This window comes from Pyxicephalus adspersus, chromosome 3 (genome assembly GCF_032062135.1).
Source record: "Pyxicephalus adspersus chromosome 3, UCB_Pads_2.0, whole genome shotgun sequence".
Classification (NCBI taxonomy): Eukaryota; Metazoa; Chordata; class Amphibia; order Anura; family Pyxicephalidae; genus Pyxicephalus; species Pyxicephalus adspersus.
In genome coordinates this window covers 10,290,996-10,308,444 of record NC_092860.1, presented here as the reverse complement: position 1 = coordinate 10,308,444, position 17,449 = coordinate 10,290,996, and the positions used below count along the sequence as shown (strand labels likewise).

The 17,449-nt window shown below is 42.3% G+C and overlaps 2 protein-coding genes across 4 annotated transcripts in view; both read left to right on the top strand.

The window, feature by feature from the left end:
- Nucleotides 1–232: 232 nt before the first annotated feature.
- MFSD6L (major facilitator superfamily domain containing 6 like) lies at nucleotides 233–9,245 on the top strand. 3 transcript variants are annotated; one of them, XM_072403550.1, is made up of 2 exons: nucleotides 233–841; nucleotides 6,944–9,245. In XM_072403550.1, the coding sequence occupies exon 2, from the start codon at nucleotides 6,977–6,979 to the stop codon at nucleotides 8,864–8,866; it is 1,890 nt and encodes a 629-aa protein (XP_072259651.1). In that variant the 5' UTR covers nucleotides 233–841; nucleotides 6,944–6,976; the 3' UTR covers nucleotides 8,867–9,245. The 3 variants fall into 3 exon arrangements, with proteins under 3 accessions (XP_072259651.1, XP_072259650.1, XP_072259649.1); XM_072403549.1 differs by lacking the exon at nucleotides 233–841 and adding an exon at nucleotides 2,310–3,084; XM_072403548.1 differs by lacking the exon at nucleotides 233–841 and adding an exon at nucleotides 2,311–3,001.
- A 2,275-nt stretch (nucleotides 9,246–11,520) lies between these two features.
- LOC140325614 (bMERB domain-containing protein 1-like) overlaps nucleotides 11,521–17,449 on the top strand; it is a 14,426-nt gene continuing 8,497 nt past the window's right edge. The window contains exons 1-2 of the mRNA XM_072403546.1: nucleotides 11,521–11,764; nucleotides 16,755–16,875. Of these exons, the coding sequence (XP_072259647.1) occupies nucleotides 11,686–11,764; nucleotides 16,755–16,875 (200 nt within the window). The 5' untranslated portion in view covers nucleotides 11,521–11,685. The remainder of the gene's footprint in view (nucleotides 11,765–16,754; nucleotides 16,876–17,449) is intronic.

The window sequence follows — 17,449 nt, the reverse complement described above, 5'->3', positions numbered from 1 at the left end:
AACTTAGATAGGGGAGCTGCATTAGAATTTACTTTCCAGGCTACAAGCTTTTTAGTGGGTATGGAAAGAATTTTTTTTAACTATTTTAGCATTCTGGTGTCCTTGTCAGTGAAACTGGTTGACCCAGCAAACCTGTAATGGATCTGGTTCAGGATTGAAAACATTTTCTAACAAATAGCAAATGACTTAAGAAATCCATCCCGGGTTTGCTGGATTGCCCAGGTTCATTGATAAAGTAAATCCTTTCCAACCTTAAAGAGCTTTAATAAATCAACACCATTATTGGTAAAGTGGAACTGAATTCAGGAAGTCGTGCCCAACAAACGACTATTCAGCAGTACTGCCTGTGGTCTCTTTGCACCTGATCTTTACCCATTACCAACTTACAGTGCCTTGCTCTGAACTATGTTTCTGTCTGGAAGTGATCATCTTGGTAGAAACAGTTAAGGCGGGAGGAGTGGTAACTGATCATATCTGAGAGTGTCATGTGACTAGGAAAAATGCATGGCAAAGGAAGGTAAAAATGTGTGAACTGTTTTTGAAATTCCTAAAAATTGGAGTTAAAAAAAAGTGAAAGAACTTTCTGAAAAACTTTTGTACTTTACAGAGGAAGAAAAAATCATCAATTAAGTTCATTTTTACAGATTTGACAGGCGATGTCTTGCAATAAAATTTACATGCCTGCCTGATTTGCTGTCTGTGCAGCCGGGTATCTGCCAGGATACCTGGCCTGACCAAACAAAATGGATGAAGATCGGAACCTGGAAATGAAGGAAAAACAGGATGGAAGCACCTGTGATGAGGGGCAGGTGATAGAATTAAAATCTGTGAGATCAGCGAGGTAATGGTATTTTTTGCAGATGAGACATCACCTGTTCCTTTTGCAATAAAAGTTGCATATTTTCGCAAATTTTTAAATATAGTTCTGCTTTAAGGGACTTGCACCAAGGATCATTCACAAAGTGAGCCATCACAGAACTACTTAGCATCTACAGTGTCTAGTGTAGAGAAGAATGGGGGAAAGAGGATTGGGGTGGGGGGATTTGTTGGGGGGAGGGGGGAAGAGATGAAGGGGGTAGAAAGAGAGAGAGAGTGATTTATGGGGGGGCAGTAGAGAGGAAAAAAAGGAGGAGAGTGAAAGGGGTATTAAAAGAGAGGGAGAGTAAGAAGATTGGCAAAAAAAGAGAAGAGAGAGGGAGAGATAAAGATAGTGACTGGGGTAGGGGGGAAGGTTGGGGGATAAAGAGAGTGAAAAGAGGGAGAAATTAAAGATGAGAAGAAAGGGGGAAGGGGAGAGAGAGATGAATAGCAAACAAGAGAGAAGGGGAGATAAAGATAGAGATGAAAATATGGGAGAGATGGGGAAGGGGGGTAGAAATAGAGGGAGGGAGAAGAGAATGGCAAAAGGGGAGAACAGAGAGGGAGAGGCAGTGATAAAGATCAGGGGGGGGGGGGGGCAGCAGGAGGGAGAACAAAAAGGATAGATGAAGGGGGGTAGATAGAGAGAGGGAGAAAGAAAGGACTGGTAAAAAAAAAAGGAGACTAGAGAGATAAAGACAGAGATTGGGAGGGGAAGGTTGGGAGCAGAAGAGAGAGAAAAGGGGGAGAAAATAAGGCAGGGAAAAAAAGAAAGGAAGATATAAGGAAAGAGATTGGGGTGGGGGGTTGTCCGGGGGCCCCACTTGTCAATTTATGCACAGGGGCGCGCTGTAGTCTCCACCACTGGTTGCTGAATACACCAAATGTAATTTAAAAATTTAAATTTGTGATATATTACAATTCTGCCCCATTGTGTCTATCAACAATTAAACAATTACCTTGGTAGGCCATAGACTGAGTCTCACCCATCATGCTGCATTTTGTGCCTCTCACCATCAGCTTGGCGAGTGGCTGAGGTGACGCCACCATCTTTCTAAGCTCATGAGAGACTTTGCAGATGAAGGGCAATTGTTTGTCCCCTAAATGTCCCCAAATTTTCCAGCTCCTTCTGTTCGGACCTCATGCTTCCAGGGCTATCAGTCTTCATTGCTAAATACAGTCCAACAATGGTTGAAACCTTGCCAAAAATACCAACACAAGGATATAAGAAACCAGCTGACACCATACAGAACCGGGCAGTCCATATTGGTGCAGTTTTGGGCTTCTCAGTCGGGTCGCCCTCACCTGGGAGAGAAGCCGGGGGATTATTATTGTTTTGTCTTCGTATCAAAGCAATGTTAACCACCTGAGCGTTACACTGAGGTCTAGATTTCTGTTCCACGACGCTGGAACACGACGCTGGATGAGCACAGCGGGACCAGGTAAGTGATGATTTCAATATAGGGAGAAAAGTTCGGGGTTATCGAAAATAGTAACTTTTTTTAGCCCGTACCAAGGTCGGGCTTATCGGTCAGGTGGTTAATAGCTGCATTTTGTAAACACGAGGTGAGGGGCCACCACATAACCAGGCTTCGTATAGTCACACTAGGCCATCATTTCTGAGGTCTGAGATCACTAGGCCATCATTTCTGAGATCATTTCACTATTACCATAGCAACAAGTGTCATTTTTACCAAAATATTGTCCTGGCCACCCTTTGAAGTCTCTTCCGTCACTATGAAGGAATCATTTTGACTTTCCAAGCTTTTTAGAAGTCTTTTAGAAGTGCGGGGCAGCAAAATATTCTCCTTAGTGGTGCAGTTAGCAATACAGACACAAGATAGCAGCAGAGACAGCCACCTCCCAGACTCCTCCCATCTCTATGGTCCTGCTCGGGATCGCCGTCTCCTAGTAACCGTGGCGTGCAGGTTAAAAATGAGAGAACAGCGACACCTGGCGGCCGCTAGTAGGAGAGGTGTAGTGGCGGCGTCTTGCGAGGCCCAGTGACGTGTCCCCGGGCAGGTGAGACGGTGGGCGGGGCAAGCAGGTGCCACACTGTGTCCGGTCCGGTATGGAGGGGCCCCCGGCGCCCAGGAGCCCCAGAACGGAGGAGGAGAACCTGGTGTGACCCCGGAGGCTGCAGGTCTGTGTGACGTCATCACAATACATCATAACAAAGCTTGTTCCACCTGCTGCTAGGTGGCTGCATGAGACTTACCTGGCATGGTAGATATATAAATATATATATTATTATATATGCACCAATTGTAACCATTGCTGCTGCCTGTGTCCCCATTGCTGAGATTCACCTCTATATGTGTCCAGGTGACACAGGACAGAACATGATGACAGATCCGTTGTCACTGGTCGGAGTGAATCTTCCAATGGGGACACCCATTCCTATCATTCACCTTTTCTCCCTACAACAGGAAGTGAAGGGCAAATCCTCTATCAGAAGGTTGTCACCATAGCAGGTGTCAGGCAGCAATAAAACCCAATCCTTCACAAAAATATAGCTCCATTATATTTTAATATTACGGGCTGGTAAGGTGATCCACGGGGCTCTGAGATATAACATGCATGCACACACTTATGTTTTATTACACACCGGTATGAATATTATAATATTCTACAAGATTTATATAGCGCCAACATATTTTGCAGCGCTGTACAATAAATAGGGGCTGCAAATGATAGACGAATACAGACAGTGACACAGGAGAGGACCCTGCCCCGAAGAGCTTACAATCTAGAAGGTGGGGGTCTAGGAAGTGTATGATATCATTCACATTCTGCCCTCCTGGACCCCATACCCCATTCACCCCCAACATGTATATACATTTTTCAGTCCTGTCCATCCTTTCCCTTCTTTCCTCCAGGCTGTGCATATAGCCCCTGCTATGTTTTACCCTTCCCCTTTTTAATGCCCCTTCCAGGCTCATCTGGCCTCAATATATCAGTGTGGTCACCCGGACTCCCTATTCTCCTGACTACATTACAGAACAAGTTTGGTGACAGCCCAGAACCTGCCCGACCGGTCCCAGCTGCAGTTTAGGGATGTTTACTATTTTCTAGGGCGACCTGTAAAGAGTACCTGTCACCGCCGTGTTCCGTTTTTTGCATTTATTATGTGATTGTGAAGATTTTGCAGCAGCTCTGTGAATCTTAGAGCAGAATCTTAAAGAGGGATAGACTGGATGAAAATGTGCATTGCTCTATAGGGGCTTGTTCACATGCAGGGTATGCGGCTGCCATGCATTAAGCCATAATGCATGGCTGCTTCCTGCACTGCATGGTGATGGTGACCCCATTTATTACATTGGACAGAAATGCATGCAGCATTGTATTATAAAATGGAACCCATACTGAGGCATCAAACATTGCTGTCCATGCATATAGCAGGCATTGCATTAAAACGCACAGCAATGCATACTGAATGAATGAGCCACAATTAGACTTCAGCAAGACTCAAATGGCAAAAGAAACCTAACAGGGATTCCGTTTAAACCTAGACCTTGTCCATCAAAATGCCTTTCATGAAGATTTATTATCACCCAAAATCCGTATTTAAAAAAAACTGCTGTCTGTGTCCCCATTGGAGAAATTTGCCTTTTTTTGGTGATGTTGTCACTGAACAGAACAAAATAGGAAATAGGAAATCTACAATTTTCTAGTTGTCACTAGAACAGGAAGTGAAATCTGAAATTGGGGGCATGTATATCTGTGACTGTTGTCCAAGAGGGAACTTGACTTCCCCTTGGAGAGATTTCCCTTCATACCCTGTTGCAGTGATCTCCCCAGCCTCTTTTACCACTCGGCACCTTTCAGTAACCACTCAGCTGTTTTTGGGTGGTTACTTAAGAGTTGTATCACTATACGGGGGCTGTCACCCGCCTACAATTTTAAAAAAAATTTCTGTGTTTAACACTGCTGTTATGTTTCAGAGACAGGAAGTGAAGGGAACTCTCCTTAGCAGGATACAAACAACAAAAAAAACCTAACGAATAGAGGGAAATCTTCCTAAAGGGACATCTGCTCCTGGTGACAACCACATGACATTCAGTAGGAAAAAAATATCAATATTATAAATTCTTATTATAAAAGTTTCAGCATTTTTATCCTGCACAATGTTGTATCACGAGGCGAGCTCTCTATCACACCAGGAAGTTGTGTCCTGCAGCTTTGTGCAAACATTCACACCCCTGGAAGAGCTTTCTACAACTTGTACAGAGATTCCTGGTCTTCATGGAGCACGTTGATAAAAAGAACGAGCAGTGTGAAGACGTACAGAGTGCCTGGGGTTATATTCTAATAATGGGGATATGTCTCTAATGTTATCTTTATAGTGTGATTATATTTTAGTAAGATGAGTATCCATTCCCAAATATTGATACTGGAATGTGTGTTTCTTGTTTAAATCTTATCTGTGGATAAAAAAAAAATCTTCACTTCTGCACCACCCAAACACTGATAAGCACTTCTTATAATTTAAACAAATGTAAATAAAACCTCCGAATACTTACCTGATGGTAAATCGTCACATGACAGGCCAAGTTCTTCTCTTCAGGCTATGTACACACAAGACTTTTGTCGTTTAAAATCTTTCACAATCCTTTCCAATGACAAAAGGCTGAAAGATGCATGAACAGGCACCATTCCGTTCTATGGAGAGGGGAGGAGAGGGGGGGGATGAGCGAGCGGCACCCCACTGTGCTCTCTCCCCTTCACTTGCATTGCGGTTGTTCATCATTCGTGGATCCGCCAGGACAGATCCATAAACAAAGTTGGGCGAGCGCTGTACACCCGCCAGATTCTCGTCCGATACTAGCCCTGAAACGATAATCGAACGAGAATCATCTGACGTGTGTACGTAGCCTGATATAAGCTCCTCTTAGACTCATGACTTATATTTGGTGTTTGCAGTAACTGCTTTTTTAAAAGTATCCTGTTTAGAAGAATACCAGTACAAATTTTTTTTAACTAAAATATTATATATTCACTATTAATATTATTATTACACATTATTAATATGGCGCTGACATCACGCAGCGCTGTACAAAGTCCATAGTCATGTCACTATCTGTCCCTCAAAGGGGCTCAAAATCTAATGTCGCTACCATAGTCATTATCCAGGCTAAGGCAAATTTTAGGGGAAGCCAATTACCTGGTAATGTTTTTGTGATGTGGGAGGCAACCCAAGCAAACACGGGGAGAACTTGCAACCTCCATACAGATGGTGTCCTGGCCGAGATTCCAACCTGGGACCTAGCGCTGCAAAGGCCAGATTGCTAACCACTGAGCCACTGTGCCACCCATATTTATATATCAAAAGAAAGAGGGATTGTTGCAGCAGAGATAGAAGTGTACATAAGGAGATACAAAATGTGCCACTGCAGAAGGACCCTAGACCCTTCTTAGCCAACAATGACCATGTTGGGGGTGATTTCTGCCCAGGGGCACACAGCTGGTTGTGTCTCCATACAACTTGGACTTGTGATCCATACAATAGTTCTCCATGCTGCTTTCTTTTGCTTCTTTGAGGTTGTTCCCTTCAACTTTGAAGCCTCCTCAGGTGTGCATGTGTAATACAGTGTTCTTCCTTTTAGCTGGGCGTATTACCCAGCACTTTTAAGTTTTTAGGTGGTTACTGAAAAGTTGGGTCACAATACAGGGGTCACCACCTGCCTACAGCTGTAAGGTTCAAATCTGGGCAGGAAAAGTATATCAGGAAATATACTGATCAGGAAAGTATATGCTAGGAGTCTGTATGTTCACCCTGTCTCTGCGTGGGTTTCCTACGAGTACTCTGGTTTCCTCCTGAATACCAAAAAACATGCAGTTAGGTTATTTGGCTAATAACAAAAATGGACCTTAACTTGTAATAATGACATATGACTATGGTAGGGACTTTGGATTGTAAGCCCTTTGAGGAAAAGCTGGTCACATTACTATGGACTTTGTACAGTGCTGCAAAACATGTTGGCACTATATAATTACCGTATAATAATAATAATATTTCTTATTTATTTCTAGTATGTCTGATTTTCATTTGGTAACCTAAATGTTTTTCTTTTTACTTTTAAAGGTGTCCTGGAAGTAGACACTTCAAGAGGGAGCCATGAGTTCCCCCAAACAATGGGACATCAGCAAAGCCTTGGCCATTGCCAGCTTGTTCAATTTCTTCCACAATGTTGGAAATTTCTGTGTCTTTCCCTTCCTCACTATCTTCTTCAGACATTTAGGACTAAGCCCCCCGCTGGTGGGCATTATCATGGGGGCAAAACACATCGTCTTTGCACTCTGGGCCCCGTTTTGCTCCTTTGTGGCCAAGACAAACAGCAAGAGGAGGATAATCATTATCTCTTCATTGCTCCTGTCGGCTGTGGCTAGCGGAATCCTCACCTTTTTCTCACCACTGCCACAGGACATGGTCCTCAGGTTCTGCAATATTAGTCATTCATGGGCTAACAAACAGACTGTACCGGGTGCCATGGACATGGTGATGTACGCACCTGAGGACAACGGCAGTTTCCTGTTGCCTAAACCTCCCCAGATAACCACCATGGCCTCACTCATCTTCACAAGTCTTAGCAGCACAACTCCCATAGCAAACTCTGCCATGGAAGCTAAGATTACTCCTAATATCTTTAGGAATACAAATAATACAACCCCTGATGACCCACATTTACCCACTTTTGTAAAAACTTCCATGTCTAAAACAGATGATTCAAAAAGATATACCAAAACGAAAAATAGAATCACCACCAATAGGCAATCTACAATCAGCCTTGAACATGGAACCCATGCACCTGATGACGTTGTGAGGAATCCTTTACCTCAGGAACCTCAAAATGACGATATTGGTTCCACCACTTCACACCCAAAAACGATCACTTCAAAAAACGATGTACCAAAGAAAAGGGACCTTAGCAAAAAGTCTTTCCAACCCGAGCACTTCCTAGACATTGAACATAAGATTTTTCTAGTTGTCCTGGGAATTGTACTTATTTGGGAAATTTTTGCTTCACCTCTGGAATGGACAGCAGATGACAGCGTTTATGAATACCTTGACTTTGTAGATGCCACAGACCGGCATGAAAAGATCTGGATCTGGCGTTACTTAGGGGCTTGCCTCGGATCCCTTTCCATTGTTTTTCTCATAGACAACGTGAACTGTTTCGTGATCCCCGGCTTTCCCAGGATCTACCTGCACTTTTACGGCTACTCGGCCCTCATGATGGTCACCCTTCTGCTAGGTCTGTTGTATCCCATACACGTCTCCAAGAAATCCGAACAGGCAACCAAGACCATAAAAGCTCTGGGCCTTATGGGAAGTGACAGCCGTATCATCTTGCTGTCGGTGACTGTTTTTTTGATGGGTGCTGTCAGGTCCACTGCCGACAATTTCCTGTTCTGGAAGATGCAGGATATGGGCAGCTCTGAACTTTACATGGGACTTTCTGTGGTCCTCGCCCTCATTTCTGAAATCGTCCTTTTTTTTTTTAAAGGCAAACTTATGAAGTCATTGACCTTCAAATGGATGGTGGCTCTTGGCCTCCTATGCCAAGCGGTGGAGTTTCTGTATTATTCCTTCCTGTGGGCACCTTGGGCCGTGTTACCCATTCAGCTGTCAAGCGCCTTCAGCAACGGCGTCCTTCTGTGGGCCGTCAGATCTCAAGTGGATGACGTGGCCACCCCGGGAACGGAGAGGTCCATCCAACTAGTTCTGCACTGCTTGTCCCACCACTGCGGAGCCAGCCTGGGTAGCTTTGCCAGCGGTTTTGTCATCAGCAGTTTCAGCCTTGCTATCCTCTTCCAGTCCTGCTGTGTATTATTAATCATTTGGCTTTTGATGTTTTTGGTCATCCAACCTAAGCTTCCTCACATCAAAAAGATCAACTACTCACGACTTCTCGCCCCAAACAATAGTGACATGAGTGACTCCGAGGACGAGCAGGAAAGGGACTGGCTGGTAAAGGCCATGAAAGATGACAGCAAAATCTGGTAGTCTTGAACCCTGGCTATCAATGATGACCAGTACATGGCATATCCAGGTTCCCGGGCTGGAAAAATTGGAAATATATCCAATATATATCTCATGCTTTCCAACCATAGGACTCAGAACTTGTTCCTTCTGTGCTGAAATTCCAGAATTGGAAATGCCAACACAAGAGCCCAGCAATGCTTGACATAGAGAAATTCTCTCTAGATGCAATCAGTGTCCCCAAAAAAAGGGGGAAAAAGTTTATTCCAGAAGGCCGGTACTCTAGGGCCCAGGGCCCATATTGTTAGAGACTTGCTGATGACGGACTCTGAATTTTAGTATAATCTTTATTATCTGCTGTGATGCTCTGACTGCAAATGAATAATATATTCTTTAATTCTGAGAGTTATGTTGTGATTTGTAGTATTAGTTGACAAAAATACTTATAATAATGTTGTCTTACCTGCCCAAGGTTTTATATTTCTGACCACCCAGTCATATGATGTACACAGCTCTGGAGAACAGGAGACCTGATTTTTTTTTCTGCTGCAGTTAAGTAATACTTACAGGTCTTATCCCTTGCCCAACTTGTGATTGGGCAATAAAGGAGAAGCGGCAGACTGATGAGCTTGTCTCTCTGTCACTCTTCTCTCCTATCAGCATGCTGATTGTACTGTAGCACCCCATGGCTACAGCAAAATGAGCTCTACACAGGGTGTACAGGAGACTGCAAGAGTGAAATTCAGATGCTCAACAAAAAAATGTTTAAAGCTAGTTTTTAGCCTTCTGTTTATTGCATCCGCCCTCTGGCTTTTACTTTATTAAATCTGCCCTCCAGCCTCCTGTTCAGTCTTGCACAGCTCTACAGGCTTCTCTCCTGGCCTGAAATTGCTGACTCTGGTTTTTCTGCACACTGTGAGAATCCTGCAATGTGCATTAGAACCTGCAGCAAGTCAGATAGGGCCCTCCCTCCTTATCCTGACTGTTCCTTGCCCCGCCCCTTTCATTTCAGTTCTTTCAGTCATGGAGACCCAGGCTCATATATAGGTGTTACCTAGAACAGGCTGAATGAAAATACATTCCCCCTAGGACGGCCCTCTCCTCTAGACTGATACCCACCCACTAACACATTTTGATGTATTTCTGACCACAGCTAATTACACAAAGTAAATAAAAGGGAGCTGCTCACCTGCCAAAGGATCGGCATTTCAGTCTATCCAGTCCTGGAATTTACACAGATTAGCTGCTCAGCACAACTCTGTGCGTCATGATCTGTCCGGATGATCTTGATACAATACCTGATTTTACCAGTAGATGGCGCTACTTCTGAAATCTGGAAGTTAGGTATATTCCCCTTCAATGTCATTTTTTACATAATGCCAGCTCAAGGGAACCTGTCTCTCGCTATTTCACTTTAGTCAAGCTGTTATTAGAGACAAGAACAGGAGCTGCCATTGTTAAGTCATAATAATACCCATCATGATGATCTTCTGGCTTCACCTCACCATTGACCTGCATAGACTACTACAATGCAGGTCACATAGATGTCAGAGAAGAAACATTTCCCCTGTAGCTTTCTAGCAGTGATCAAATTGCAACAATATAACTTTGTATCCAAACATACAGTGTCAGAGGTTTATAAACAGCAAAGATCTGCATGGGCATTTGGAATTACCACCATTGTGCCCCCTCTGAGGCGGCATATTGGCTAAGTAGACCTAAGTATTGGCCTGAACAAAGATAGCTCAAGAGGAAAGAAATCAAATAGGGGGTGGGTAAGGGCAGTCACGTGATCTCTGAGAGGTAATAAACCACTAATACATTATATTGCATGTTCTGTTTATCATCCAATGACAGGTCCTCTTCAATGGTTTAAGTACATTTAATGGTAATGAGCACATGTGGCTTTTCCTTTAATTTCTCAGCGTGAAAGGTGAACGAGCCGTCTTGGAGACGAGGATTAGATGGGATAATGACCGCGTCATGTGCGTTTACCGACGTTATGGGGAATTTACAGAGCAGCTGCTACCAGCGCCTGCTTAATTATCTGCATTAGCTGTAATTGGCGTTAGCTGCATCGCAAATAAACGCCGGGCAAGGAAGATTAACCCAATGGTGTGAAAAGGAAAAAAAGAGTTTGGTAAGAGGGTTTTTCATGCCACTAATAGATTCACCCATTGATAATGTTGTATTACAGTTCCCACAATATTCTCGTTGGCATGTATATCAGCTACAGGGCTGTGAGCTCTCACAGACCTGTTCTGAAGCTTTATTGACACCGCCGCTTATGTAAAGCCCCTCCCTCTGTTCGTACATCATTTTATTTTTCTGACCCCAGGTTGGTGTGATGATGCCCCCTCGGGGGAGTTCCCAAAACAGTTTAAGATGACATTAAGTTGGTTGAGGTTGGAAAACTGAGGACATCTAGTGGTGGAAATCTATTGAACTCAAACAGTGCCATTGTTTACACACAAATGTCCGCAAAATCAAAAGTCTAAAGCTTAATAAGCAACTCTCACTCTGCAAAGCTTCCTTCTGCTTTTGCAGTCTGTGAGCAGTTCCCTAGAGTGACCACTAGAGTTCGCCCATGCACATTCTCCTCCTCCAACATCTGGTCCTCAGCATCCCTCTGCATCTCAACTGATGAATCTCCAATGGTTTGTAAGCTTCCAAGCAGTGTCAGTGCTGTCTCCCCCCTCCTCTTCCTCCTCCTCCTGCCTCTTATTCACTCTGTTTCTGTGCCATGTAGTTATTCATCTCCCTCCTCCAGCCAATGTCTCGTTCAGGGCAGCTCCGCATACACACCTAGTTTTAGTCGGGGGGGACCTCTCCAAGCAGTGACGATGGAGAAGGAACGCAGGGCGTCGAAGCAGTATGGATCTCTGGAATCCACTGAGTGGAAACCCACAGAGCAAGCTACAGGTAGGTGCCCGCATAGAGGTAAATGGGGAACACCTGTGTGTACCGCGTGGTCATGTATTGCACTTGTTTTCATCCTTTCATATCTGGGTGTCTGTAGCCTATAAAGTACATGGAAGCAGGGTGACTTATTTCGGAGCATTCTACTAGAACTAACATATAAAATTATAAATTCAGATTTATTTTAAAAAGTATGACAACTTTCTGCACATGTGGTGTATTTATCCATCTGTCTCTGCATAGATTTAGTATTACTGACCTGCGTCATGATATACTGACCAATTCCTTCTATTCTGCAGAGCTTCAATATATGGCAATGTTCCCTTCTACCATTTGTGTGTCTATGCTTCTCTGTGGGGTCTCACTAAAGTTCCATCATCCCCACTCCTATGAGGCCATTCCCATCCTGCACCATAGCTGCACACCCGCCATTACTTCCCTGCTCCTTCTATCAGCTCTGATTGATAGATCCTTTGCCTACCTACCTATGGGGGTCATTCTGTCGGGTGCTCACAGAGCGCTTTCTGGTTAGAACTTTAGGAAGCACTCTATATATTTGGAATTGATATTTGCAAAAATAACCTGCTGGCTGCACATCAGGGCACGACCAGTCCAACTGCATCTGTACAATGTATGTTGATGTCACCAATTGTAACCTCCAGCAAGGAGACAACATAGGAATATTGGGAAATAAGGACAGAGAGTTGTCAGACTATAAAAAGTAGGACCTTCATGGCAGGATAGGCAGGTGTTAGTTTAAAGAAAGTTGCTGATTGATACAAATAATAATTTTTGTTGGTCATTATAATACAAAGTATTCAATCAATTAATATCATCCAATTATTATTATTATTAATATTATTATTAATAATAAAAAGGATTTTTATAGCGTCAACATATTGTGCAGCGCTGTACATTAAATAGAGGTTGCAAATGACAACAATGAAGATATAGACCGTGAAACAGGAGGAAGAGAGGATGATAAATATAATGTTGTCTAACCTTAGCAGTACAAGCTGATCACACACATTACAATGCAATTATCAAATATCTATCAGGCGTAACAAGAACAGTGTACTGCAAGAGCCCATCACAACAATCCATGCAATGCATACATTAAGCAATCAGAATGTAATGAATGTGGGAAATGGCTGTCTGTAAAATCCTGGACCTATCCCTGGTGTCTTTTGCAGAAGTTTCTGATTATATACACAAACCTGAGACATGTCTGCAAATTGAAACTAGATTACTGAAATTAAAGAACTAGATTACTGATACTGAAAATTCTATCAGCTCCTGCAGGATGACCAGGATGACCTTTTCTAAAATAAAAATGTTTCTTAAGAAAAAATAGGAAGAATTCTAAAAGTGAGAATAAAAAGATTTATAAATAACCATCCATCATCCATGACTACACAGTGGGCTGACCTCATATGAACCGCTCCAGCCCTTGCCCAATCTATGCCAGGAGATGTCAGGTTGCTGTCCTGTGTATTGTGTGGCTCTGTATTCATTCATAAAAATTCTCAGCTCTGGTCATGTGATCACATGCGGCCCTTTCATGAATGGAATTGTAACACGTCCCCATCTGGGATTTAACCCTGTGCTGCAGTGTCTGTGAATGGAGACGGGGACGCCCCTTTGCAGAATTACACGGCTGGTTGGTGGAATGCATTTTGTCTTTTGTTACAGCAGGGTTTACCAAAATGTGTTATAGAAGAAAAGAACCTGATTGCCAAAAAAAAAACTTACACTGGAGATAACATGATGTTCAGGATAATTTTAATCCAAGGTGAATGTGCTATGAATGTCCTTGACCAGGTTCTTGTTGTTATAAGGTGACAATGCTCTGATGTTGTTTCTTATTTGTCCCCCTATGCTGTCACCCTATCAATAAAAATGATATATGATGCTGCTACCAGTGGCATGCAGATAATACCAATGACAGGAAGATATTACCAACAAATAATATCAATAACATGCAGATATTACTGCAGTGACAACAGCTGGCAGATATGTAAATAATTCCTTGATTGCTTTACAGATGTGTTTTGTTTCCATACCTATTTGTTTTTGTCCTTGAGGGATGTTCCCATAAGCCCCCTGACCTCTGCAGACAATTGGTGACAATTTTATGTTTGGGGGGTCATCCCTAGTGGTCATTGAGAAGAATAAACCTTACACTGATAGTCAAAACGAAGAATGTCCTTTACATTGGTGGCTTATAAAAAGATAGGTGGTCAAGAAGAATGGGTGGGAAGAATGTTTTGTACATTGGTGGTCGGTGGAAAGAATGTACCTTATATTGGAAGACAGTAAGGAGAAGGCTTCTTACATTGGGGGTTAGTAGGTAGAATGCTCCCCTTACAGATGAAATGATAAAATTGAATAAATAGCAGAAGAAGTTTTACTGGTCTCATGCCACTGGCTCAGCAGATTGGTTTTGGTAGGTGACACCATCAGGACAGGGGATATGATAAATATAATGTTGTCTAACCTTAGCAGTACAAGCTGATCACACACATTACAATGCAATTATCAAATATCTATCAGGCGTAACAAGAACAGTGTACTGCAAGAGCCCATCACAACAATCCATGCAATGCATACATTAAGCAATCAGAATGTAATGAATGTGGGAAATGGCTGTCTGTAAAATCCTGGACCTATCCCTGGTGTCTTTTGCAGAAGTTTCTGATTATATACACAAACCTGAGACATGTCTGCAAATTGAAACTAGATTACTGAAATTAAAGAACTAGATTACTGATACTGAAAATTCTATCAGCTCCTGCAGGATGACCAGGATGACCTTTTCTAAAATAAAAATGTTTCTTAAGAAAAAATAGGAAGAATTCTAAAAGTGAGAATAAAAAGATTTATAAATAACCATCCATCATCCATGACTACACAGTGGGCTGACCTCATATGAACCGCTCCAGCCCTTGCCCAATCTATGCCAGGAGATGTCAGGTTGCTGTCCTGTGTATTGTGTGGCTCTGTATTCATTCATAAAAATTCTCAGCTCTGGTCATGTGATCACATGCGGCCCTTTCATGAATGGAATTGTAACACGTCCCCATCTGGGATTTAACCCTGTGCTGCAGTGTCTGTGAATGGAGACGGGGACGCCCCTTTGCAGAATTACACGGCTGGTTGGTGGAATGCATTTTGTCTTTTGTTACAGCAGGGTTTACCAAAATGTGTTATAGAAGAAAAGAACCTGATTGCCAAAAAAAAAACTTACACTGGAGATAACATGATGTTCAGGATAATTTTAATCCAAGGTGAATGTGCTATGAATGTCCTTGACCAGGTTCTTGTTGTTATAAGGTGACAATGCTCTGATGTTGTTTCTTATTTGTCCCCCTATGCTGTCACCCTATCAATAAAAATGATATATGATGCTGCTACCAGTGGCATGCAGATAATACCAATGACAGGAAGATATTACCAACAAATAATATCAATAACATGCAGATATTACTGCAGTGACAACAGCTGGCAGATATGTAAATAATTCCTTGATTGCTTTACAGATGTGTTTTGTTTCCATACCTATTTGTTTTTGTCCTTGAGGGATGTTCCCATAAGCCCCCTGACCTCTGCAGACAATTGGTGACAATTTTATGTTTGGGGGGTCATCCCTAGTGGTCATTGAGAAGAATAAACCTTACACTGATAGTCAAAACGAAGAATGTCCTTTACATTGGTGGCTTATAAAAAGAATTCTTCTTACATAGGTGGTCAAGAAGAATGGGTGGGAAAAATGTTTTGTACATCGGTGGTCGGTGGAAAGAATGTACCTTATATTGGAAGACAGTAAGGAGAAGGCTTCTTACATTGGGGGTTAGTAGGTAGAATGCTCCCCTTACAGATGAAATGATAAAATTGAATAAATAGCAGAAGAAGTTTTACTGGTCTCATGCCACTGGCTCAGCAGATTGGTTTTGGTAGGTGACACCATCAGGACAGGGGATAATTCTACCACTATTCTCTATTTAAGAAACACCCTCAGCAACCATTGGATGAGCCCCTGCCAAAGAAAAAGTTGTACTGAGCAATACAGAGAACTCTTTTGCCTATTGATGGAGCAACTAATGATGAATTGGCAATCCGCAGGCCTACACACTGTGGACACAGATTGGCAAATTGGCATTTTTTATGTCTTTTCTTCTAATTAGAACATTTTCATAGTATTCTATGAAGTATTCTTTCATAGTATTCATTTTCATAGTATGCCTATTGGCATTGGCTAGTGACAGATTTCCCCTCCATATCATTAATCCGACATCTACAGCCGTTCTGCCTCAGTAAGCTTAGAGCTGCAGCTCTACAGATTGGGGAATTGATGAGTCTCAGTGGCGTCAGTCATAACACAAACCGGCCAAATCTTAGAATATGAAAAAAAACCTCTACCTACTCTACCTAATTTACACAACAATGAAATGTGTACAAAAGTGTGTCAATGTTACACAATCCAATGCCTTTATCTACCCTGCTTGAAGATTGCTGTGTGTGTGTCCACTACTAAAGCTTTAGGTAATTGTGAAGTGATGCCATGCACAGTCATAGAAGTGACGCCATGCACAGTCATTATTGTCATTATTATTATTATTATTATTAATAATAATAATAATAATAATAATAAACAGTATATAGTGCCAATATATTATGCAGCTCTGAAATCATATCCGTGATGCCATGTACAGTCATATCAGTGATGCCATGCACAATCGTATAGGTGGTGCCTTGCTCAATCATTTTGGTGATGTCATGCACAGCCATATCTGTGATGCCATGCACAGCCATATAGGTGATGCCATGCACAGCCATATAGGTGATGCCATGCACAATCGTAAAGGTGTTTCTATATACAGCCATATCGGTGATGCCATGCACAATCGTATAGGTGATGCCATGCACAGGTATGTAGGCGATAGTTTGATTTCAGTATAGCAACCCATTAACCAATCTAGATTTTCTTTTCAAGGTGATGATGTCATTTCAATGGCCGACTCCACGACCACCGTGGATGATATCGAAGACGAGCTGTTTAAGATTGAGAGGATCCGAGAGATCCTGGTGAGAAGAGAGTCGGAGCTGAGATACATGTGAGTAATTGTTGGACAAGTTGTAGATGATTTGAATAAAGCTAAAGACACTTTTAACTTCCCCAACTGCAAAGGGTAATCGCTTGTTTTGTCTAGGGGATGATAAAAAATTAACTTTTCACTGGAATGTGAATGGGTCTTCCGTGCAGCCCTCCCACACTTAAGAAAGCCATACAAAAATCAATTGCTTTTCAATTTGATCAACTCAATCGATTACTACTACACTCTGCAATTGATACACCATGATTTTTTTTTTTATGATCATTGCCCTGATTCTTTGTAATTGAATGCAAATCAATCACTCAAATAATCTCTGAATGAGCGTACGTGTGCACGCTTCAAAATCTAATCGAACAGAATTCAATCAAGAAGTCTCCAAAACCATCAGGATCTTGTACAATGGATGGAAATCTTCCGATCTGATCGTATAAGGTATCTTTGATTGTACACTCCATATTAATCACGTTTGATTGATCAAATTTAAGAATTGATTTCTAATTGATTTGGTGAAGCAATTAAATGGAAAATTGACCAACCTACAGATGTAGCTGCAAATAATGTTTCTCTTTATTTC

What these genes read in the sequence shown, in the direction of transcription:
- MFSD6L (XM_072403550.1), top strand. Translation starts at nt 6,977, where the DNA reads ATGAGTTCCCCCAAACAATGGGACATCAGCAAAGCCTTGGCCATTGCC.